Source organism: Neovison vison, chromosome 3, assembly GCF_020171115.1.
Source record: "Neovison vison isolate M4711 chromosome 3, ASM_NN_V1, whole genome shotgun sequence".
Lineage (NCBI taxonomy): Eukaryota > Metazoa > Chordata > Mammalia > Carnivora > Mustelidae > Neogale > Neogale vison.
In genome coordinates, this window is record NC_058093.1 from 223,682,333 (window position 1) to 223,706,619 (window position 24,287).

Sequence of the window (24,287 nt, forward strand, 5' to 3'; positions counted from 1 at the left end):
TCTGTAAAACGGGGATGATTTTGTCACATACCTGATGGTGCTGTTGTGAGTTTTGGGAGATCAGTGAAGCGCTCAGTCAGCTGCCGCTTATGGTCACTTATGGCCATACCACTTATGGTCACTCCTAGAGGCCTTCTGTGTAGCTGGTCACCCAGCACGACCCCTGGACTGCACCCCCGGGGTGTGCGGGGCGCTACGCTTGGTTCACTGACCCAGTTCCGAAGGGCTTGGTGCCGTCCTGGCACCCATGGAGGGCTGTGTGCATAGCAGGGAAGGCCTGCATCAAACTAGGGGCTCTCCAGTTCCCGCCCCAGGCCAGACGGCAGGCTCCCCCATGCCTGGGCAATTAAGGCAGAGACAGGATGCAAAGAAGAGTCCAAACCACGGGGTTCAAAGCCCACACTTGCTGTGTGACCTTAGGCAGGTCACTTCACATCTGAGCCTCGGTTTCTTCCTTCAAACACCTACTACATTGCAAGGATGTGGTGAGGCTCCAGGGAGATACAGTGTGTATGAAAAGGCCCGGCACAAATGGACTGCTGATAAACATCAAGTACTTTGGGTGGTCTCCTGCAGATCCCCTGCCCCCGACCCAGCACATGGGCCCGGGCGGGTGTGTGCTGGGGCCTGCTCGCAGTCGCACGGCCCCCCAAGGAAGCTTGGAGAGTGTTGGGGACAGAGGAGAAGTTGGGAAGGAATGTAGTGTGATATGGGGGACACCATCCCCAGACCATTCTGGGAATGAGCCACCGGGCCCGGGCTTGGTCCTGCCTCAGCCATGCTACAGACTGATCGCTGGCCTTGGCCCAGTGGCCTTTAGCCTGAGTGCTGGCATGTGAACAGGGTACATGACAGCGTCCCCCTCTCAAGAGCTGGAAAAGTAAATGACTATGGAATGCCTGGTGCGGTGGGCACCCCTGGCCCGCTTCCTTGGGGTTCTGTGCTGGGTCGGCTGGGGAGGAGATGGCCCCGTTCTACTCCTAAGGGAGGGAAGGCAGAAAGAACAAAACAGGAGCTACAGAACAATTCCACAGCTGAGACACCATTTGTGTTTTCCTTCTTTTTTCTTTCTCTTCGTTTTTAAAACAATATAGTGCAGACTGCACTTCTCACAGTAGAATATAATGGTCAATTTTAGTATAAAAAAAAAACATTCTCAGAGATTTGTAAATGCACTTAGTGCTTGAACAGGCCTTGGAGAGATACAGTACCGCTTCCGGAGTGCCAGAGGGGCCAAGGCTCAGGGAATTCGGGCCTTGGGGATATAACCAGGGGTGGGGGGATGGGTAGAGAGGGATCCCTGCCTGCCTCCCTCCCCAACCCGTGATGGTGCCCAGCAGGCTTTGGAGGGCAGCTTGCTGGAAGGGAGTTGGATTGGGTCTCCCAACTAAAACCAGTAGGTCGCCGCCTGGCTGGCTCCTAGGAAAACCCCAGAAGGCAGGGTAGGTTCCGTCTGACTGGTGTCTAAGATGGCAGGCCCACTGTTAGCCCCTGTGGTGCCTTTGTGCGAATAGGGAAAATGGCGCCCCTTCCTCAAGATTCAGAAAATTGCCATAATAAATATACAAGTCTAGGATGCAAATGGTGTCTCCTTGGATGAGGTGCCCTTGTGCAGTGCACAGCCTGTACAGCTGTGCCCAGCAGCCCTGTAAGATGTGGAGAGAAGGGGGAAGGCGGTAGTACAGGGCTTGGAGAGAGTGGGAATGGGGTACAATTCTGTGTTGGGAAGGAATGGCAGGAGAAGGAGAACCCGGAGGAGGAGGAGCAGGGGGGACTGATAGTCCTTGGAGCCTATATTAGAGTGGTCTTCACCTGGATTAGCCAGTGGGGGACACTGTAGGCCCTGTGACTTTCTATACCCCCTCCTTTGCTCCATTTCCAGGAGACTGGGGAGCTCATGGTGGAAGATGTCTGACCCCCGGGGGGCTGCTCTGACCCCACCCTGACTCTAGACTGTCACATTTCTTCCTGTATCCCACCCTGGCCTGAGCTCCTCTCCTGGGAAAGCCAGAAAGAACCATTCCTGTCTTGAAGTGGTTTCTGTCTCCCTGCCTCTGCTGGCTTGGATGGAGGCAGTGGTGGACGTCAGCGGCTGCCCTGGGCCCTCCCCGTGTCCTAGGGCAGCCAGTGGCAGGGAGGGGCCTTGGGGAGTCTGGCGACCATGCTCCTCCCCATCAGGCGGTGCATGGCAGCAGCCTGCCTGGCTTCCCTGTGGGCATCCATGGGCACTCGGGCCCAGGGTGAGGCCGGGAGCCCCTGTGCACCACCCACCCTGTTCCGCAGCCTGCCTCCCCGCTTGGCGCCCTGTCCGTCTGTCCGTGTGGCTGCCGGGCGCGCCTTATCTGTAGACTGGCAGGCGGATGTGGGCATGCTGGTGGTCGAGCAGCCGGGGCACAGCCACGGTCTCGTAGCCCTTGCCCAGCATCTGCTCCTTGATGCAGGGTGGCCGGATGTCATTGATGAGATACTCCAGCGACTGCAGGCTGCTGCTCAGCACTGCCGTGTTGCACACGCTCTTGCTGGGCAGGCCCGAGAGTGCCTCTGCGGGGGGCCCTGCCAGCTCCCGGGCCGCCCCCGGCCCCAGCTCGGTGACCGCCACAGCCGCCGCCGGGTTGTAGCAGTCGCTGGTGGGGGTCACCAGCACGCTGTTCCAGGGAGCAGCGAAGTACTGACCCACTGTGAAGCCAGTGGGCAGCCCCAGGCTGCAGTTGAGGGGCGACCCGCCGGCCCTCTCGTAAACCCGCCCCCCGCAGGCCTCCGGGGACTTGCTGGCCACCGTGCCGCCACTGTAGGCCCGCAGTGGCTGGGGCGGTGGCGGGGGCGGCTTCTGCGGCCACAGCAGGTAATCCAGGCCCCCATCTGCGTACCCTGCAGGCTTGGTGGCCCCAGCCAACGTCAAGGCCGCTGCGCTTCCCTGGCCCAGCTCGGTGCCCTTCCGGCAGTCAGGCAGGCCGGCAGCGGCCGCATAGGCCATGCCGGGGAAGCTGGGCACGGGGCCGTGCTTGGCCGGGCTGGGGTGGGGACCGGCCACGGCCTGGCAGGCGGCGGGCGCGGCACCCGGGGCCTGGCACTGCTGGTTGAGCTGGTACAGGATACTGTGGATGGAGGGCAGGTTGGAAGGCGGCAAGGGCAGGCCGCGGCCAGGCAGGGGGATGACGGAGGCGGCAGTGGCAGCAGCCGCGGGCAGGCCGGGCGGCGGGGCAGGCGTTTCGGGGGGCTTGGGGTAGGCCAGGGGCCCTAGCGTGCTGGGCGCTGGGTAGGGCGCGATGCCCACCTGCACGGCGGCCGGCGACAGCTTGGTCCGCTTGCCCTCGGCACTCTTGAGCACGCTCTTGGCGGGCCCGGCGGGCGCAGCGGCGCCAGAGGAGGACACAGCAGCCTTGACAATGGCCAGCAGGCCCTGGTAGCCAGCAGTGTGCTGTGGGTAGGGGCTGTAGCGCTGGCCGCTGGTGTCATAGCCGTTGACGGTGCGGCCGAGGTGCTTGTGCTGGGGCACCCGGATGTTGGTGGGGAAGATCTTGATGGACAGCGGGCTGTTGGCCACCTTCTCCGCATAGGCGTCCAGCTCGGCGGGGCTCGGGTAGCGGGACGAATGCATGGAGCTGGCCGCCGTCTCGCCTGCGGGGACAAGCGGGAGAGGAAAGCACAGGTGAGAGCCGCCTCTGTGACCCAGGGAGCCCAAGGCCCGCCACCTGCAGTGGGGCTCACTCTGCCCCTCCCTCCGTCGGTTCCCCATCCGTCCCGTCCCCTCGCTCCTCCAGCTTGTTGCATCTACACTCCAACGCGGCACATCTAGTGTCAAGTATGGCAAGGAAAGTGCACGTCGTCAGCTGAACTCGCACAGACCGAATGCACTCCTGCAACACCCCTGCGGCCGAGCGATGGCACACGGCCAGTCCCCCAGAGCCCCCTGCACCCCTGCCCAAGCGAACAGCTGTCCTGACTTCTGATGGCAATGTCAGGCGGGATGGAATCCTGCTATGCGTCCCCACCCATACAGGCCTCTGCCACTTAGGGTGGCTTGTGGGATATGCCCAGGTGGCATGGTCCATGCGTACATCACAATGTACTCGTCCTTGCTCCTGTTGATGGCATTGGGGGCAACACACTTAGCACCATATGCCCTCATGTACACATTATCCTGTGACTTCTGTTGGGACTATGCCCAACAGGGGGATTTGGGGCAGATGACTCTGCAGCTCTAGGAGAAGATACCCACAGTCTTCCCAGAAGACTGTCCCAGGCTCTGATCCCCCGTAGAGCACAGACGTTCCAGGGGGCTCTGCAGCCTCAGTGATGCTCCGTGTCACCTGTCTTAATACCACACCGCCGGGAGGCTATTACTCCTATTGCTTCATTATCCTCTCTGTGCCTCCCTTTCCTCATCTGTTAAATGGGGTGAAGATGACCTGCCACCCTCTGTGGGAGGGTTAAGCGTGCTGCTCCAGGAGCGGAGCACAAGGCCTAGAACGAGGGGACATGGTGCAGGCAGCAGCTGCTGCGTCAGCTTCCAGCCTTTGCTCCATTAGCAGGCAGGTGAGAGGGGCTGCCCAACCTCTCCCTGTCAACTGCAAGGCCAGTGGGGTAACCCCTGCCTTTTCTGCATGCAGTCAGCATGGGGCTGAAGGGTGCACTTTGTGTAACAGGCTGACTGTCCTAGTCTTGATGGCACAGCTGGCGCCTTCTATGGGGCAGGTGGGTTGCTGGTGGAGTCTTGATGGCACAGCTGGCGCCTTCTATGGGGCAGGTGGGTTGCTGGTGGGCAGACCCCCTTCTCTCATCCAAAGCCCCTCCCTGGGCCTGAGATATTCCTCAGCATTGCCCAGGACCCTCCGTGGGTGGGGAAAGGAGCAGGGGCCTCCCAAGAAATAGTTGGGAAGACCCTGGGCTTTAGAACCGGCGCAATGGGTAGAATCCTGTCTGGTTGTGGGGCTTTGTGGCTCTGGGCAAATGGTCTGGCTGAGCCTCAGTTTCCCCACCTGTGGAATAGGCATTAGGCATAATTATGCGAGTCTTGCAGGGCGGCTTGGGGGAAGGGGCTGAGCAGAGGGTGTGAGGCTTACAGTCGGTGCTGAGAAGGGGGCGGCCTCTCTGGGCCCTTGGGCGAGGGGACCCCTCAAGGTCTCCACAGCACATTGCCTTCCTCCTGCCCCATGATCACCCCTGGAACCCCCTGGGGACTTGAGAATGAGGCTTCCCCACACTGTGGCTCTGTTTCCTCATCTGTAAAATGGGCATGATGTTCCTGGGGACACTGCCTCCCAGGTGGCTGCAAGGTCCAATGAGTTGTGCGTGGTGGGGTGCATCAGCAGAAGCAGGTGCTCTCTAGGTGGAAGTGGTCATACCCTCCCATCTGCCTGGGACAAGGGCCTTCCTGGGGAAGAAGGGGCAGTGACTCAGGCTGCCCTTTCTGACCACAGGTGGGCCTGGCATGGTGGCTGGGTGGAGTGCTGACCCCATCACCTGCCCTCCTCCCCCTCGGTTGGAAGGCCTCACCCCACATCCCATCCTTCCAGAGCCTCAGCCCTGGTCCCCTTGTTGGGCTCACAGCCAATCTCAGTAAGGTATGTGCTGCGATGGGAAGGCACAGGCATTTTGGGGTGCGGGGGTGGCTCACTCAGGCAGGCTTCGGAAAGGAGGATGGCTTTCTAGAAGAAAGAGCATCCCAGTTAAGGCAATGTTGAAAGGGGTGAAGAGAGAGCAGAGAAACACATATCAGGCAAAAGAAAACAGCACAGGCAAAGGTCCAGGGGCGAGGAAGCCTATCCCAAGTGGGAACTGTAATTCAGAATGAAAGCAGAAGCCAAGGGTGACAGTCGACAGTCAGGAGAGAGAGGTGGCCTGGGAGGGCATGGGGTAGGGCAGTGGCTTCCCCCACCCTACCCTGAGGGCACATTAGCCAGTCTGGGGATGTACTTGGTCCTCACACTTGGGTTGGGGGAGCCGCCACCCCAGCTACGGGGGTCCAGTGGGTAGTGGCCTGGGATGCCATGGGTCAGCCTACAGTGCACAGAACTACCTCTGTGCACAGAGAGTATCGGAGAAACCCTGTCCCAGGCCATTGGCAGCCAGGCGAGGTTTGACATGGGAGAGGGAGGCCCAAGCATGCATGTTAGAGAGGTCATTCCCCTCTGCCCTGAGGTGCAGGAATGCGGTCTGACCTAGGCAGGGCAGCAGGGAGGGAAGAGGCAGGCAGCCCTCAGCGTTCCAAGGAGCCCGGGCCAGTGCCCCTCTATCCCTTGGTCCTAATCTGGGCCAGCAGGTGGAGCTGACCCCTGGCAAGCCACTGGCTTCCATCCTTGACCCTGCCTGGGGCAGCCCCCTCCTAAGTGGCCTAAAATAAACTCCGTGTGGAGAATGGAAATGTCACTTTGGCCAACGGGGGAATCTTTCTCCGAGATTGGATTTAAACTACATTATACAAGCAATTTCATGGGCACTTAGCGCCGCTTGGAGAGTCCCGCAAAAAAGGGACCAGCTCTTCATTTACCAGCCATAAATCAGCAGTTGCTATAATGAGCACAAAAATGTCACTTTTATGCAATTTTACAGATGAACAAAACTGGTGAAATTAACTGTGGTAACCTACCAGAGTCAGCAAAAGCGGCTGCTGGGGAAAAAAATTATATCTGTATGTATTTTTGTTCCTCTTCAAGCCCCTTCCCAAGCAGGTTTCTGCCATTGTGGTGTGAAAACTCATTTGTCCTCACCATTATACTTTCATTTGGAGTTTATCTTGAGTATCCAATGAGCCACCAACTGTGAAAATGATTAAATCTACAAAATCTATCTAATGGATGGAATAAATTAGGTGTTTAAAACCTTTAAGAAGAAGAAGATGAAGAAGAAGAGGGGGTTTGTAAAAAGGGTTCAGCCTGTGACTGGTTCCCATTCGCTGAGAGGAGGGGCCCATCTGGGCCCCGCCGGTCAGCAGGCTCCCCCAGGGCAGGTTGGGGCCTCCAGTATTTGCAGGAGCCAACGGGGGTGGGAGGTGCCCTTTGGCTGCACTGAGTACAGGCTGGGCTCTGGGCCCACAGCTTTTCTTGACGTCTCTTGTCTGGAGCCCCTGAGCACTCTGAGAGCCGGAAGGGGGGGAATGGGCAGTGACAAGTTCAGCACCACAGCACAGCCCCATGGGGTCAGGGACTCATAGGTTTATGTGTGGCAGGCAGGGGACCTGCTGGGGGACCCCAGGGCCTGTCTTCGTGCTGCTCCCTCCCTGCCTTCCCTGGTACCTCTAGCTGGACTAGGGGACCCCTACACCCGCAGCCTGGAGGTCCCACTAGTGCCTGGGTGTGGTCACCATAGACACCGCAGCAGATCCCGGTGGCCCTGGGCTTGTCCTGCCCCCCAAGACTCGGGCTCCCTAGACCTAGCTGGCCTGTCTGCCGCCGTGTCCCCCAGCATCTATAGGATACATAGTAGGTCTCCAGCAATGTCTTACTGGATGAATAGGCTGTGCCCAGATGGACCCATCCAGCCTGGGGGCCTCTGTGCTGCCAGTCACAACACTTGGAAGAACAAGTCCCAGGAGGGACTAAGCTAAGGAGACAACCCATGGCAAGCTGCCTCTCCAAAGCCCCTTTCCAGCCCCATGTCCAGACACTTCCTGGGCCCTTGTCTATGCAGGCAGCACACAGGGCCTTGGAGAAGCAGCAGCAGCCAGAGCAAACCAAGGTTCCCGCCCTCACGGAGCTGACAGTCTCGCAGGGGCGACAATCCTGAGACCCAGGCAGTTCCTGCCTGAGTCAGGCAGCCCCAGGCCCCAGGGACAGGGACAAAGCAGGCGCAGTAGCTTGAAAACCTGTCCATGAATCCCTTGGCACTCCTCCCACAAGTAGTGGAGGCCCATCTTCCTTCCCTGGAATGTGAAGGAACTCAGCTACTGGATTCTGCACTGAGTGGGTAGAGTGGGTGCCAGCCGGGTGGGTGGGGATCGTGGCGGGTGGGGTGCCCTGTGGTAACAGGCAGCATGGCTTCACACAGACACCAAGGTGGCTCTGTGCCAGTCTGTTGGGGTGTCTGTCCCTGGAACCCAGCCACTGTGCTCCGGGAAGCCCCGGCCCCACGGCGGGCCACGTGTGGGTGTTTGAGTGGACCACTGGCATCCACCATCTGACGTGGGAGGAAGCAAGCCTTCGGAAGCTTCCAGCACCCAGCCCAGGTCTCCCTCACCCTGCTCCCAGCAGCAGCACAGAGCAGACACACCCTCCCCACTGTGCCCTGTCCGTTCTCCCAAGCGCACCAGATGGCTGTCAGAGGTCACTGAATCGGGGGGTAGGTAGGTATGCAAGCACAGTAAGCAAAACAGTGGGGCCTGGGGGGCAAAGTGACCCCACAGAGGGGTGCCTAGTGTGGATGCTGTGATCAGCGAAGGCTGATAAAGTGGTCTTTGAGGGAAGGCTGCAGGGGGAGGGAGTGAGCTACATGGCACTCTGACAGAAAAGCCGTCTTCGCAGGGGGACAGCAAGTGCCAAGGCCAAGGGGAATGGGCCAGGCGTGCCGGGGGAAGCAGCGTCAGCAGGGGAGGATCATAGAAGGTGGATGGGGTCAGGCACTGTGAGAACCTGGGCTCCTGCTCCGCGTTGGAGGGCAGGGACCAGAGGAGGGACAGGACCTTCCTTGAGTTTTGATGGGACCCCTCCAGCTATACTGGGTGGAAAATCGGGCAGGGAAAGGGGGCCTCACAAAGAAGTCCTGGGAGCAACTTGACTGTCCCCACGAGACAGAGTGCCCAGCAGGTCCTCAGTAGAAATGTGCTTTGCTGGGCATTGAAACTTGGGTTCTAGAAGGTTCTGACGAAATGGGCAAAGGTGTACCAACAGTACAGGTCTGTGGAGACAGGAGGTAACAGAGGGGCTGTACCTGTGAGCCCTTGGCCTCTCTCCTTCCCTCTCGCCAAACCAAGACTTAAAGACAAAAGCCCTAGAGGCTGGCATGGTCTTGCCTGGGAGGGGGGCATTTTAGTTCTCTGTGCTTTTCTGTAGTCCCCAGGGGCTGGCCCTGGTGTTGTGTGAGGGTAGGGGACAGGCGCGCAGCTCTCCTTTCTCCCAGGGCCCTGCCCTTGTCGCCTGCGTCACAGCAGCCTGCTTCAAAGCCACCTCCTCGACTCTTGGCCTTGAGCTGCCCAAGGCCCTCCCTGGCTCCCCGCCTGGGCCCCTGCCACCGAGGGGAGCGGAGCACCAAGGGCAGCTGGGAGCCTTTTGAGAAGGCATCCTAGAGCAGGGGGCTGGGGAGGCAAAGGTGGGCTGAGTCAGGCTGCTACCCCTCTCTGGGTCTCAGTTTTCTCTTGTGTAAAATGGAACACTACTGCTGATCTTGGGAGAGTTTTTATGAGCATCCTCAGGGAAGGCTATGGTTGCTGGTGGTGATGGCTTCACTAAAGTCCCTTCCACAGCCTCCAGGCCCCCCGATGCATCTCTGTACAACTCCCTCCATTGAGCCTCCGTGTGTGTGTGTGCGTGTGTGTGTGTGTGTATGTGAAGTCTGAGCTGCTCAGGCTGGCATCCAAGGCCCTGGCCATGGGACCCTAACCTCTCTCTGCAGCCCTCTTTTCCCACAGGGCCCTGGACATACCCACGGTGTCCCTGGGCTCCCTCTCACGTACTGACAGCCATCCTCGGTGGAGCGTTGCCCTGGGCCAGGCACAGTGCCAGCTCCTTACAGCCCTGCCCTTTGGACATCCTCACGACAGCCTGGGAGGTGGCCCTGGGTTTCAAAGGTGGAGGGGAGACACTGAGGGAACAGAGTGTCAAGTGTGGACTGCAGATGAGTGCCCCCTCCTGCCGCATGTTATTGCTGACTACTGGAGGACAGAGGGGCTAGGGATGGGTCAGGGGCCAGAGGCCAGGAGCCAGGAGGCCCGGGCTGAGGGGCGGGGACTGGGGCGGGCGTGGAGGCTGTGCCCGGTCCAGAGGCGTGCGCGCACCCAAGACTGTGTTCGGACACCATGTAGGCCCAACCTGTACCCCTGCTGGCTGGGAGGTAGCCCAAGGAGCACCAGTTTGAGAGCTTGGGTGGCACAGAAAGGATCTGTGAGCCAGGTTCTGAGCTCTGTCATCTGTCCCCTGGGACCATGCTCTCTGTCGCCAGGCGTCACCGACACCGTGGCTCGGGACGGGTGTCTCCCCCCACAGGCTTCTCCGCAGTAACCCAATTCTCCCGGGTCCTTTAGAGCCTAGCTAGGATGATGCCCCCCTGTGCTCATGTCCTTGGACACCCACCTCACCTGGTCTACGTCCCACACCCTGGTAGGAAACCCTCCATGTCCGCCTCCCCTCCTCCACACCCCCCCAACCGTTCCTGCAGAGCCAAGCGAATCTGGGGTTGGATGGAACTGTCCATGTGCTGCCTGGTGCACAGAAGGCGCCTGAACTCGGCCCTGGGAGGACGGAGGAAGGAGTGGGGCTTATACCCGGCTGGGGTGGCTGGCTTTGGCCTCCGTGGGGATGGGCTCCACACACCCCTCCCCGCCCCCAGGGCACCCATGCTGTAACTGTCTGTTGTCTTCAGGGAAAAATACTGAGGGCAAGCGTGGCCCTTTCTCCCCACCCTGACCCCTGGGAAGATGTGTGGGGTCCCAGCAGGTGTCTGCAGAGTCCTTGGACTCCCCCCACCCCCACCCTGTTCTGAGGCCCGTGGGAGGTGGCAGGGGCAGGAGCCAGACAGAACTGAGACTCCGTGTGCAGAAACCATGGCCCCCACCCTGTGAGTTGGGCCCTCCCTGCCCCACGGCCCCCCATTAAAGTCCTGTCAGGAAATTTAAGAGGCTGGCTGCCAGTGCGGATGGGCCGTCACTGCCATTACGTTAATGTTATGGGCCTTTTACAGGTGCCTTAAAGAGATGCGGTTATTAACGAGTATATTAAGCCAATTAAAAGCAGCCCTTTGAGTGGGATTTAATGTTGCTACAGGGAGACGGGAGAGCGGGACTCGGCAGCCCCTGGAGGAGGGGAGAAGCATGGGTGGCCAGGCGGGGACTCCGCAGGAGTGAAGGCACGGGTGCGAAGCTCAGACCCTGGCTGGGGTCGGGCCGCGGTGTGATCACTTGCTGTGGGACACTTGGTTTCTCATCTTTAGGGGGAGAAGGATGGACAAATCACAGTGGGCTGAAGTCCATGGGCTCCTCTGCCCTGTAAGGCCCGTGGTGCCTGCTCCTCAAGGGGCAGTGGAGGAAGGCATGTTGGTGGTTTTGGGGGTTGGGTTGTCCAGGGCAGCGGGGGAGTGGGGGGAGATGCCAGCTCCCAGGCTCCAGGGGTCTCAGTGGGACCCCAAGTACCTCCCACGGCCATGCCAGTGCCTCCAGGTACTGCCCAGCTGAAGGCAGGCTCCTGCAGGGCCATGGACACACTCCCACAGACGCTGGTTCCCTTGGGGGACCTTGGGTGTTTTTGACTGTAAGGTGGAGTTCTGTAGCTTTCCCCTGGGAGGAGTGGGAGGACTACAGGCCTGCCAAGCACACGGTAGGTACTCAGCGAATTGTCATTTCTTTCTCGTTTCTCTTTGCCTGTTGCCTCTTCCCTTAAGCCAGGGCACGCACTACCTTGCTGAGATGGGGGAGGGGTGTCCCCAGGCGCCTTAGGGCACAAGGGGTCCCTGAGCACAGGGCCTGGCCCAAGCCCACAGGGAGGAGTAGTCCGCATCTGCATTCCCCTTTGCTGCCGACACTGTGCCCTTGGAGGTGGCAGCCTCCTGAATGCTCAATTAACGTGACACTAATTAGCTGGTGGCACCAGCAGAATCCTAATGAGGCCGCCCAGGAAGGGGGGTGGGTGGGGAAGGCGGCTGGGCCGGGGCTGATGCAGCTGTCCTCTGGCCCACACTGTGAGGGCTGGGGGAGGGAAGAGGAAGACCACCAACAACCCTGACCTGCCCCTAGCCTGCTGACCCGGGGTTGAATCCAGATGCTCCAGTTCCCAGCAGGTTGACCTCAGGGAGGTGACCGCAGCTTCCTGGCCTCCATCCGCCCTAAGAGGACGGGTCGGGGGGGATTCCACAAGAGAATGCGTGTCTGAAATCTTGGTACATCATGGGTGCTCAGAAAAAGCTGGCTGCCTGCCTTCCAGCTCTTTCTGGACCAGACTAGGCAGTGCAGGGTGGCGGTGATCACTGGGCGCTGCGAGAACTCTCGTGCTCTAACCACGTGTGTGCACGTGCACACAGGCTCACATGTACATACACCCAGATGCTCAGGGACACGTGTGGAGTCACAGGTGCCCAGATATTGAGGGCCGGCCTGTACACAGAGACCAGGAGATGCTCACAAGCTCACATGTGTATCTACCCATGGCTTCCATGCCCTGGAGTGCCTGGGGGGCCCTGTGGGCGGGGCTGGGGGGACTTTAATCCTTCCCAGCCTGACCTTCCTGCCACTGACCTGTGTCTCAGTCTCCCTTCCCTGCTCCCTGCCTGGCCTCTGAGAGCCTATTTCTCACTGTCCCCCTGTGCTCAGCCTGCTAACCGCTGCCTGCACGGTGCCCTCTGGAACTGCAGCCTCATCTCCCCTCCTTGTGGCCACACACATTCCCCCCCCCCCACATCTCCATCCATATCCACCCTTTGCTCCCCAAGTGCCCGGCCCCCTCCCAATCCTCCTTGGCACTGCTTTCTCTGCAGTCACATCCCTCCTGTCTGTTCTGGATATCAGTCCATTGTAAGTGTGGCAGACGCCCTCCCTGTCTTTGGCTATCTTGATGACTTTTTTATGGTGCATTTTGCCAAGCAGCAGTTTTTTATTTTAATGTGTTCCAACCTGTTTGCTTTATTCATGCTTGTATCCCCTCTTCCCTTTTGCAAGTCCTTCCTGGTGAATGTTCCCTGTCATTTGCTTTAAAGACTGATACGGTTTTGCGTTGTTTGGTACCAGATTTTTAGTCTATCTGGATGTCTTCATTGTGTGTGGTGTGAGGTTGGGCTCCAATGCCATTCATTCCACATGGATAAGCAGGGGTCCCAGCTCTGCATGTCTATCCCCAGGATCTGCAGGGCCTGCTTTGTCCCTGACTGAGCTCACATGCACATTGGTCCACATCTAGATGTTCTGCTCCATGCCCTGGCTCCCTCTGTCTGAGTGCTGATCCCACCACCTCAGCCTTAAGCCAGAGCAGTACGACCCTGGTCCTCTACCCTTCTATTTCTTTGTCAGGCGTGTGTTGCCCATTTTTGGCCTTTTGTTCCTATCAATTTCCAAGTCAGCTTTTCAAGTTCCACATACACACGCGCAAATGGTCAGGATGTAAGGATCGGACTGATCTTTTCCTCTACTGAAATCTCTGTCCACATGCAGGATGTACATCTACGTTTATTTAGGTCTTTAAAAAACATCACTGAATATGCTTTTTCTCCACAAAGATCATTTATCTCTTCCACCAACGTATTTTAGTTTTTTAATGATACCATAACATGGCTAAAATGGATGGTTCCTAGAAAGATACAAACTACCTGACTGACTTATGAAGAAACAGAAAATCTGAACAGACCTATCGCCAATAAAGCACCGGAATTAGTCATCAGAACCCCCCCACCCCACTGAAGTCACCACCACAGCAAGATCCCATGTCACATTCAGAGGGTATGGCTGGGATCAGAAAGCCAGGGGGTAAGTTTCAGTGAAGATGGGGAGAACTGGCACCTCAGCTGTGGCCAGTGGGCACGCACGACAACACAGCTGCTCTGGAAACCTTTCTGGCAGTTCCTCAAGAGTTCAACAGAGAACAGCCATGTGCCCAAGTGACGCAACTCTCCTCAGTTTCACCCGCAAGACCCATGGAAACCTACGTCCCCACAAAGACTTGTGCGTGAACATTCATGGCAGCATACTCACGATCGCCCCAAAAAGTGGAGCAACCTGCACATCCGTCTATAGACACGTAAGGAAAACATGCTGTAGCCACGCCAGGGAAGATTACTCAGTAATGATGAGGAATGACATATGGGTATGAGCTACTGGGGGCTGAACCTCGAAAACATAGAAGGTGAAAACAGCCAAACACAAAGGGCCACGCATTGTACGACTGCGTTTATCGGAAAGGTCTGAGACAGGCACATGCGGAGACAGAGGGTTAGCGAGTTGCGTGGTCCAGACTGATGGTTCATGGGTGTGGGGTTTCTGTTTGGGGCGATGAGGCAATGTTCTGAAACTTCATGGTGGTGATGGCAGCGCAGCGCTGTGAATTCGCACTACAGGGTATTCACCAGTATGCTTGGAAGGCACAGAGCGTGTGGTGTATGTTACCATACACAGAAAGCTGTTTCCAAAAAAAAAAAAAAAAAAGTGATAGTATCTTTTTTTTAATGTAATTTCCAGCTCTTTAGCTGGAAGAGCCTGGCCTGCTGCCTGCCATTGTAAATAAAGTTTTATTGGAACACAGCCATGCCATTCATTTCCGAGCATCTGCGGCAGTTTCCGCGCTACCACGTGGCCGAGCGGAGTAAGTTGCCATAGAGACCGTATGGCCTGGAGGGATGAAAATATCAGAAAAGTTACAGGAAATGTTCGCCAGCTCCTGTGTGTAGGGGAACATGATGGCATTTGGATGTTGGCCTCATAGCTGCGGTCTTGCTGAATTCTTCCGGGGTTTCTATGCAGCTAGTTTTACTTCTTTCTAACCCTCGTAGCTTGTTTCTTATTTTCCCTGTCTCACAGAGCCGGCCAGGACCTCTGCGCCATGTGGACAGGCAGGGATTTGGATCTTTGTCTTGCTCTGATTTCACCAACCCTCAGCTCGGCTTGCGGTGGGTTGTGCTTGGATGCTCTGTAGTAAAGGAAGCTGCCTTCCTTCCTAGAGTTAGAGCTAATTTTTGTTAAATCATACAAAGGGGGCTGATTGCGTCTGGCCCTCTCGCAGCCCTTCATCTCTGAGCTTCTGTCCTCTCCTAGGCATGGTTCCTGTGGCGGGGGTGGCACTGGCCCTTCCTTCTGTCCCGAGGCTGCACTCAGCGACAGCTACGTAATTGAATCTGCTACCAGAGGTTTGTCTTTAATTTTATTGGAATTTTAAATTGCTTTGTTTCTTCCGTATTTTATTAGTGTCAGTGGAAGCAGCTGCACCTGCAGGAATGCTCGTAGGGCCGTGGGTCCAGCCTTCCGGGGTCAAGGTTGATGGGTGAGGGGTGGGAGTGGGGGAGAAGTGCCTCTCCCTGATCCTCCTGGGTTAGCTAGCCCTTCCTCCCATGAAGATGAGAGAGTGGGCTGGAAGCCTTTTGTCCTTTTGTGAGCGCCAGGAGGGGCGCTCCCACTCACTGCGGGAAGGTGGGACAGGTGAAGTGTTTGAGTCTGCCACCAGGCCCTAGGGGTTCTCTGATGTTTTTAATCCTCACATCACAACCAAGTTAATAGGCCCCAAGACGGCCACTCACTCACTTGTCCAAGACCTCACACACATACCCCACTCAGAGCACAGCTAGGATCTGACCCCCCAGACCAGCTCTGTCTCCACACCTTTGCCCTGGAGGCTCATGCTCAGGAGGGCAGTATGAGGCACAGAGAGGCTGTGCCTCTCACCCGAGGCCTGGCAGAGCAAGGATGGCGGCTCACGTCAGTGTCCTGGGGTAGCTGCCTCAGCTCTTCCCTTCCTGGGTGGCAGGTCCTGGAATGTCACCCCCATGCTCCCATGGTGCCTCTCTGGGGCTCTCTCCTCAGTCCGTATTTAGAACAGTGCGCACTCCAAGTTTATGGATCAACACCATGATGAAAAAGTCAAATATTTATTATCAGGGAAGGTCCCGAGCAGCTGAGAAAAACATGCTTCTGTCCCAGGTGTGGGCAGGTCCTATTGGGGACCCAGGGACTCTGGCCAGTTGGGAGTAGCCAAGAACTCAGGCCTGAAGTAGGGGAGGGGAAATGGACTCCCCTGCCCACTGTACACACACACACATACACCTTTTTTTCCTTCTTTTTTCTCTCCAGGTCACTTTCTCTAGTCACCTGTTCCAGCTGCCCAGGCTCCTGGACACAGGGCCACCCCCATGCCTGTCTCCTCTATTTGCCTGACCTCAAGCCCCAGAGAGGGAAATTGCGGCCATTTCTGGTTTGCTGGCACATTCTGGGCATATGTGTTTGCCATGCCTTGTGCAGCCTTGTGCAGGCTGCTCTGATCCCATTTTATAAAGAATGGAGGGAGGGCATCTCAGACTGGGCCATGTCCTCCCTTGACCAGGCTTTTGACATTATTGTCACAGGTGGGCAGAACTGGATGGCTTCTTAGGTCCACCTGACTTGACCCCTTCTTTACAAAAGGGAGAACACTGGCCCTAAGAAGCTGATCAACTTGGCCAAGGACAATACCCATTGCCCAGTTGAGATCTTTCTCCTGTGGTAAGAAATGCAGCCAAGCCTATGGTCCAGTCACAAAGCTCAGAGAGAGCCCTTCCCATCTCAGCTCTGCCCCAAGGCCACAGGCACAACTGCCCCACAGTTATGCCCAGGAGGAAAGGGCAGGAGCCTCACTCTGCCAAGTGTCTAGGCCCTGACCGGCAGCAGGGCACCCAATGCAATTTGCTTATCTCCCTTCCTGCCTCCCCCTTTCCTGTGCTCTTCAATTACAGGCAGAGTCACTGTCTTTTCCAATCAGTGCAAAGATGTCAAAGGGTCTGAGCAAGCTGGAGAAGCAGGACGTCCTTGGTGGCCCCACACTATTTCATTCAAGCCTTGGAGCAGGAAGGAAGGACAAGTCCAGGTCATCAAGCCCAGCCTGGGTCATCCCGCCCAGCCCCTGCCTCCAGCCAGATGCACAAGAGCAATCAAAGGTTAAAACACACAGATCCTCTGAGCCAGTAAGTCCACCTGGGGAAGACCTTTTTATTTTTAAACAAATACACATACATGTACAAAGATCCATTACAACCCTGTTCTGAATAGCAAGAGACTGGAAACCACCTAAATGCCCATCAACAGAGGGATGGTTTAAAATGTTATTCTTTATCCAAGTAATGGAATACAATGCAGCTGTTAAAAAGAAAGAGGATATTCTTTCTATCACGTGGTGAATAACTGCCAGGACATACGGGTCATGAAGAAAGGCAAGGAATTGAGAAGGGGGGACAGATACGAATGTTTATACAAAAGGTATTTATTGTTCTTCCTGAATGTGTATTTTTCAGGAGGGTATTTAAGAAACTGCCAACATTGGTTTCCTCTGAGGTGAGTTATTTTTCATTTTAAATTCTTCTGCTTTCTGAATTGGGCACCATGGACAATCTATTCAGTGAAGTACTTAATTTAATAAAAGAGAATATGTTCTCTCTGAAGGTCATATAAAGGAATGAAGGGGACTGTGCATGAAAAACATATTCCCTGAAACCAAAGCCCCCCCCCCAAATTATCTGTCCTTGTTCTGTTTTTGATAAGGCAGACAAATATTTCTCTATACCCCTCTCTCTGGAAGAACACCAGCAGAAGAGTGAGCTCAATTTTGAGAAATGTTGATATAATACCTTCTCTTCCTACAAATACCCCCAAAGCAACATGGAACAAAACACAAGTTCCATTTTTTGGCAAAATTAGGAGACCACTAAACCCCTAAACAACAACGGAGAGGCTGCCCGAAAGCAACAGCGATCCAGTGGGGAGTTGAGGGAGGAAGCAGAAAGAGTGCCATAGCTGTGCATTTCAGAAAGAACCGGCAGCATATACTTCCCAACTGTGACAAATACATCCTGTATGAGTCTAAACAAAATCTAAACCCTCTTTTTTGCAGTGAAACTAGGAATGCAGCGGCTGGTTATCAACCTTCCCTAGGCCCATGTGGTTCTGAAAAGCAAAGAAGGTAGGGCTAAATAAGAAATCCCACTAGTAAGCCGTACTTGTAGGAACTGGTTTGTCTCTGAGGCCACTGGAGGGAAATAGCTGGGCTGAGAAAAACTCCAGAGGCAAGTAATAAAACTGAACCAGGACGATACTTAATCGAAAGGAAAATGAGACAGGCAAAGCCTATGTAACAGCTGGCAAAAAAAATAAAATAAATCCCACTTCCCATCAGAAAATGTAGCCGCAAATGAGACGAAGATTATAGCCCAATATTTCACTGTGAGGGGAAAAAAACCTTTGTAAACAATTGTTTCTATAAAACAAAAACACAAGGCAGATATACAAGAGTAGAGGGAAAAACTTGTAAAAGCAAAAGGGGAACATGGAAAGTATAAGGAAAACAAAAAGTTCAAAAAAAAAAAAAAAAAGTGAGGTTTCCAAAAAAGGAAACCAAAATAATACAAGCCTGGGAGATCCCTGTCAAAAGGGCATGGTACTGTGTTCTAGGGAAAAAAGACTCTCAACAGTCAACCCCAAGGCACATGCTAGTGAAAGTAATAACATGAAAGACATGGAAAGATCTAAGTGAAATGTAAGAAGGAAAAATCAGGCTTCAACTTCCCCATGGCAACATCCGACAGTAGAGGAGAACACGGTATGGTCTGCAAAGATCCTCAAGGAAACAAGTGACCCAGGGAGAATTTTTCACTCATTCAAGCAGAAGGTTGACAAGATATACCTTTCTGAACTTGCAGGAACTCCTGGAGTGCTGTTCACTTGAGGCAAGCCATATACCCACAGACTAGCTTTGGGTGATGGGAAACTAAGGCACAAGAACTGGTGGTGAGCTGTGATCCTATTTCTCTAGGAGACAGACTGAAATTAACTGTGGGACTGTGACCGACATTACAAATCCTGCGAACAGTGTAATGGTATCACTAATAACAGAAGGTTGGGAAGGGGAAAGAGAGCAATGGCAGAAGCACATAGATATCCTCATATTTAACAGTTGGGATCAAAAGATATATATTTTTAAGATTTTTTTTTCCAGTAATTTCTACACCCAACGTGGGGCTCGAAAGCACAACACTGAGATCAAGAATCATATGCTCTAACAACTGAGCCAGCCAAATGCCCCAAACAGTATTTCAAACTGATGTCAGGTAAGGGCACCTGGGTGGTGCAGGCTTGGTCAAGTGTCCAACTCTTGGTTTCGGCTCAGGTCGTGAACTCAGGGTCATGAGATCGTGCTGTGTGTTGAGCCCTGTGTTGGGCTCCGTGTAGAATCTACTTGAGATTCTCTTTTCTGCTCCCTCTGCCCCTCCTGCTTGTGCTTGCTCTCTAAAATGAATAAGTCAATCTTAAAAAAGAAACTGATGTCAGGGGCGCCTGGGTGGCTCAGTGGGTTGAGCCGCTGCCTTCGGCTTGGGTCATGATCTCAGGGTCCTGGGATTGAGTCCCGCATTGGGCTCTCTGCTCAGCAGGGAGCCTGCTTCCTCCTCTCTCTCTCTGCCTGCCTCTCTGCCTACTTGTGATCTCTCTCTGTCAAATAAATAAATAAAATCTTTAAAAAAAAAAAAAAGAAACTGATGTCAGGTAATGGAGGCTTAATATGAAGAAGTGAGCTCTAAGAAAATGTTGAGAAAAAAAAGAAATATATCGATTTCATAATTTTGTTCATTTTAGGAACAGTAATAGATACTGTTCCGAAGAAATAGATATCAGGGTATTATTTGAAGTTACAGCACTAGAACAAGGACAACCTTCTGTATGATCCGTAGGTACACAAAAAGCACAGATCACACAGAGAAAGACTTTTTTTTTAAAAGATTTTATTTGAGAGAGAGAGACTGAGCAAGAGAAACAGACTCCCCAGTGAGCAGGGAGCCTGACATAGGGCTCAATCTCAGATCATGACCTGAGCTGAAGGCAGGTGTTTAACCAAGGGAGCCACCCAGGGACCCCGAGATAAGACTTTTCAAAGCAATTAAAATAAAGCACAAAATAGATCAGACACCTGTCATATCAATAAATGTAAAGGGCTTAAAACATTCAAAAAATTTAAAAAAGCCGTTCAGATTGTCTCACAAAGCTTAATCCAACTCTACGGTATATGAGTCACGTCTAAACCAAGTAATTCAGAAAGGCTGAAAGGAAAGGACTGGTAAAGTTTCAAGGAAAATGTGAATTAAAAAAGCAGAAGTTACCATTGTATTAAATATGGCAAAGAAAGATGCAGTTCACTACAAAGAGTTACAAGATTACTATCTGTGTGTTTTAAAGGATATTGCATCCCCATGCAGAATGCTACACCTGTACATGCTGCAAGAAGAAACAGACTGGGAACACATTGAGTAATTCATTTATTCATTTCTAATTCATTTCTCCATCCATAACAGGTAAGCAACAATACAGAAGACATAACCAACATAATTAATGGGGGAGACATAATTGATATACACCAAGCTCTGAATCCCCAAAATAGCCACACTTCTTTTAAAGCCCCATTTGATAAGTCATAAAACTCACAAAAATTGATTACATCACAAAGAAAAATTTAAGTCCAAAAAAGTGGAAATCATGGACAACATTCTCTGATCATAATGCATTATAACTAGAAATAATTAATTACAAAAGCACCTACTACCAGAATGGACAGGTAGAATTCAAATGAGCCTTAGATCAAAGAATAAATTAAAACCAAATTATAAGAGATTTAAAAAATAATGATAAAAATGCCTTCTATTAGGGCACCTGGGTGGCTCAGTGGGTTAAGCCTCTGCCTTTGGTTCAGGTCATGATCTCAGGGTCCTGAGATCGAGTCCCGCATCAGGCTTTCTGCCCAGCAGGGAGCTTGCATCCCCGTCTCTGTCTGCCTCTCTGCCTACTTGTGATTTCTCTCTCTCTCTGTCAAATAAATAAATAAATAAGTCTTAAACAAACAAACAAACCTTTTATTAGGACCTGTAGGGTACAACTAAAGTAGTGCTCAGAGAATTCACAGTCTTAATAATTCCTTTTTTCTTATTTATCAGTAGCAAGAATTAAGCTTCTAACTCATTTTTTAAGAAGAAAAGTACAAAGAAGACCTTAATAAAAACATAAATTAGTGAATTAGAAGCCAGAAAAGGGTAATTACTAATAAATAAATCCTAAAGATAGATCTTTGGGGAGGGGAGGTTGGTGACCTCTTAGCTAACCTAATCAAGAAAAATGGGGATGGGGTGGGGGAGGAAAGCACAAAATACTCAAGAAAAAGGATGAAATCATCATTTAAAAGAACAGTAAATTAATTTGTTCAACCTCATGAAAGTAAATTTAACAGCTGGATAAAATGAATACTTTTCTAGACAGACATAATTTACGAAATTCATTCAAGAAGCAGTAGAACAATGATAACAGATCAATTATTACAGAAGATCAATCCTTACAGAAGAATCAAAGAGCTATTCTCCCACCCCAAAGAAAGGCACTGGCCCAGCCTGTTTCATGGAGGATCAACTAATCTTTAAAGAACAAATAATCCACTTCTACTTAAACTGTCACAACTGCATAGAGAAAGGAGGGAAGCCTCCATTTTCTTTACAAGGCCAGCCTAACAGTGATTGCGAAACCCAACAAAAATGTGTTCCAAAAAACTGAAGACTAACTTCACAGATGAAATTTTCTAGCAAAACCCCTCGGCAGCCAAGCCAATCCAGCAATATACTGAAATATTCACCATGACCGAGTGGGATTTGACCAGGAATGCAAGGATAGTTTGATGTTAAGGGATTGCTGTTACTATTCCTATTAAAAGATTAAAGGAAAAAAACCTACAATAGTCTTCACAGACACTGAAAAGGGATTTGGTAAGATGCAGTTTCCGTTCTTAATTTTTTAAAAATTCTTAATAAAACAGGAATACAAGGACACTTATTTAACCTGATAAAACATCTGTCCCTGAAATCAGCATTTTGCATGATAGGGACCATCCTAAAAGCTGCTCATTAAAGTCAGGAATGAAGCAAGCATGTCCATTATCAGCACCATTATTTTTCACTGTTGCAAGGATCACAGTCAACACTATTAAGACAAAGAAATTAAGATCTAAAACCTCCGAATTACATGCACACGATAAAACAGAGTTACTGGAGAATCTAAGAAACCAAATGGAAAAACCATTACAAACAATAAAAGAATTCAGTAAAGGGGCAGGAGTTAATAGCCTTTATGTAAATAACCTCCATTTCAGGAAGAAAAGACTAGCCAAAAAAAGGGGTAACTATCCAGAATTAAAACTTTTAAAATGTGCACGGATCTAGGTGAAGCAAGTATTAAAATATTCCCAGGGACACAAAAAAGTTGGAACAAACCGAGGGTTTCTCATGGCCCTGGAAGGCACTGACATAAAAAAAAAAATTTCTTCCTGAATTATAAATTTCCATGTGATCCCAGAAAAAAAAATAATAAAATAGGACTTTTGTTCTTACCCAGATGAGCTGATTCTATAGTTCAGTCAGAAAAATAAATAGCCAATTTCCACTTCTAGAAATTTAGGGTAGGGAACCAACAAGGAACAACAAGGACCACATAGTAAAAGGTGTTGTGTACATGCTACAATGCAAACGAACCTTGAAAACACACCGCTAAGTAAAAGAAGTCAGTTGCAAAAGACCACATGCTATAGGGTTCCCTTCTTAGGAAAGAAGAAGGGGAATGAGGGATCGGGGAGTGACTGCTGGTGGATAAGAGCTTCTTCCTCAGGTGATAAGAATTTTCCAAAACTGACTGGGGTGATGGTTGCAAAATTCTGTAAATATACTTAAAACCATAAATTGTATAAATCACATGGGTGGGTTTTATGGCATGTGAATTCTATTTCAGTAAAGTTGTTAAAATTCTCTGTAACAACTCTGTAACAATTAAAACACCATGGCCCTAATGACTTGAGTATGCTTGGATCTATACCTTACATTTTATACCATGTATTTATTTATTTTTATTTTTTAAAATTTTTATTTATTTGACAGAGAGAGACACAGCAAGAGAGGGAACAGAAGCAGGGGGAGTGGGCGAGGGAGAAGCAGGCTTCCTAACAAGCAGGGAGCCTGGTGCAGAGCTTGATCCCAGGACCCCAGGGTCATGACCTGAGCCGAAGGCAGACATCCAACAACTGAGCCACCCAGCACCCTTTTACTCTGTATTTTAAAAAAACTAGAAGAAACCCTGGGGAACCAAAAAAAAAAATCTCAGCATGAGGAAGGAGACATTCTAAAATCCATGACCCAAAATCCACAGGCCCTAAAAGGAAATACAGATTTCACTTCACAAAGACAAATGGCAGAATCAAAGACAAAGGGTGAGTTGGGAAACCATATGTAATTCAGATGACAGACAGAGGTCTAATTCCATCATATACGAAGAGCTCCTGTAATTCAATGAAGACAAAAACTACCCAATTGAAAAAATGGACTAAGGAGATGAGTAAGTTCAAAGATAAAACAAATGGCTCCAACATGAAAAGATACTCATCCTCACTCATGTTAAACTTAATTTAAAACTGCACTGTGATCCTACTTTCACTGATGAGGTGACCAAGCCTAGAAGTGTGATACCATGCTGTGATGTTGAGGGGGTGGGCAAACAGGCTATCTCACCCAGAGTCATCTTGTCAGATGTCAGTCAGACGACATCTACCAAAATTACAAAGGCAGGCGGTGCCGCATGGGGGTGGCTCAGTCGTTAAGTGGCTGTCTTTGGCTCAGGTCACAATCCCAGGGTCCTGGGATTGAGCCCCAGGTCGGGCTCCCTGCTCAGCAGTGAGTCTGTTTCTCCCTTTGCCCCTCCACCTGTTTGTACTCTCTCTCAAATAAGTAAAATCTAAAAAAAAAACACCACTTAAAAAATTAAAATACTCAAATAAGAAAATACTTAAGTAAAATACTAAAATAAGTAAAAATACTCAAGTAAAATCTAAAAAAAAAAAAAAAAAAAAAAAAAAGATAAACACCTATTAGGAAAGGAAAAAGAAGCACAGCGTAAGCACAATGATGAATGGCAATCAATCCTGGGCTACAAGACGGAGCCAACAGGGAGACAGCTGTCCCCCTACATTTAAAAAGAGAGTGACAGCACATGCCCATGAGCGGGGAGGGGGGGGGTGGGGAATGAATCTTAAGCAGACTCCAACACGCCCAGTGTGGAGCTGGACATGGGGCTTAGTCTCACAACCCTGAGATCATGACCTGAGCTGAATTCAAGAGTCGGACGCTTAACTGACCACCTACCTGTCCCCAGAGCTGTCCCCTTTGAAGAGACAATAATTGTTCATTTCTAACTGAGAGCTGTAGTTCAGGAACCCGGGCCTATGTTACCAGATCCTTTGATTTTTTTTTTTTTTTCCCAAGAGACATCAGAAATCCAGGTTATTACGCAAATCTCCCTGTTTTCAAATGATCCCAAGGACTTCAAATTAAAAAAAAAAAAAAAAAAAAAAAGACCCTATGAGGGCTAAAAAAAAATTGGATCAGAGAGTTTGGTCTTCCTGTCCTAGAGGGTC

General features: G+C 51.9%; 1 protein-coding gene across 1 annotated transcript in view; it reads right to left on the reverse strand.

Annotated features, from left to right (window-relative positions):
* Positions 1-1,066: 1,066 nt before the first annotated feature.
* FAM222A (family with sequence similarity 222 member A) overlaps positions 1,067-24,287 on the reverse strand; it is a 53,167-nt gene continuing 29,946 nt past the window's right edge. Inside the window, exon 3 of the mRNA XM_044244082.1 lies at positions 1,067-3,618. Coding sequence (XP_044100017.1) covers positions 2,339-3,618 — 1,280 coding nt within the window. The 3' untranslated portion in view covers positions 1,067-2,338. The remainder of the gene's footprint in view (positions 3,619-24,287) is intronic.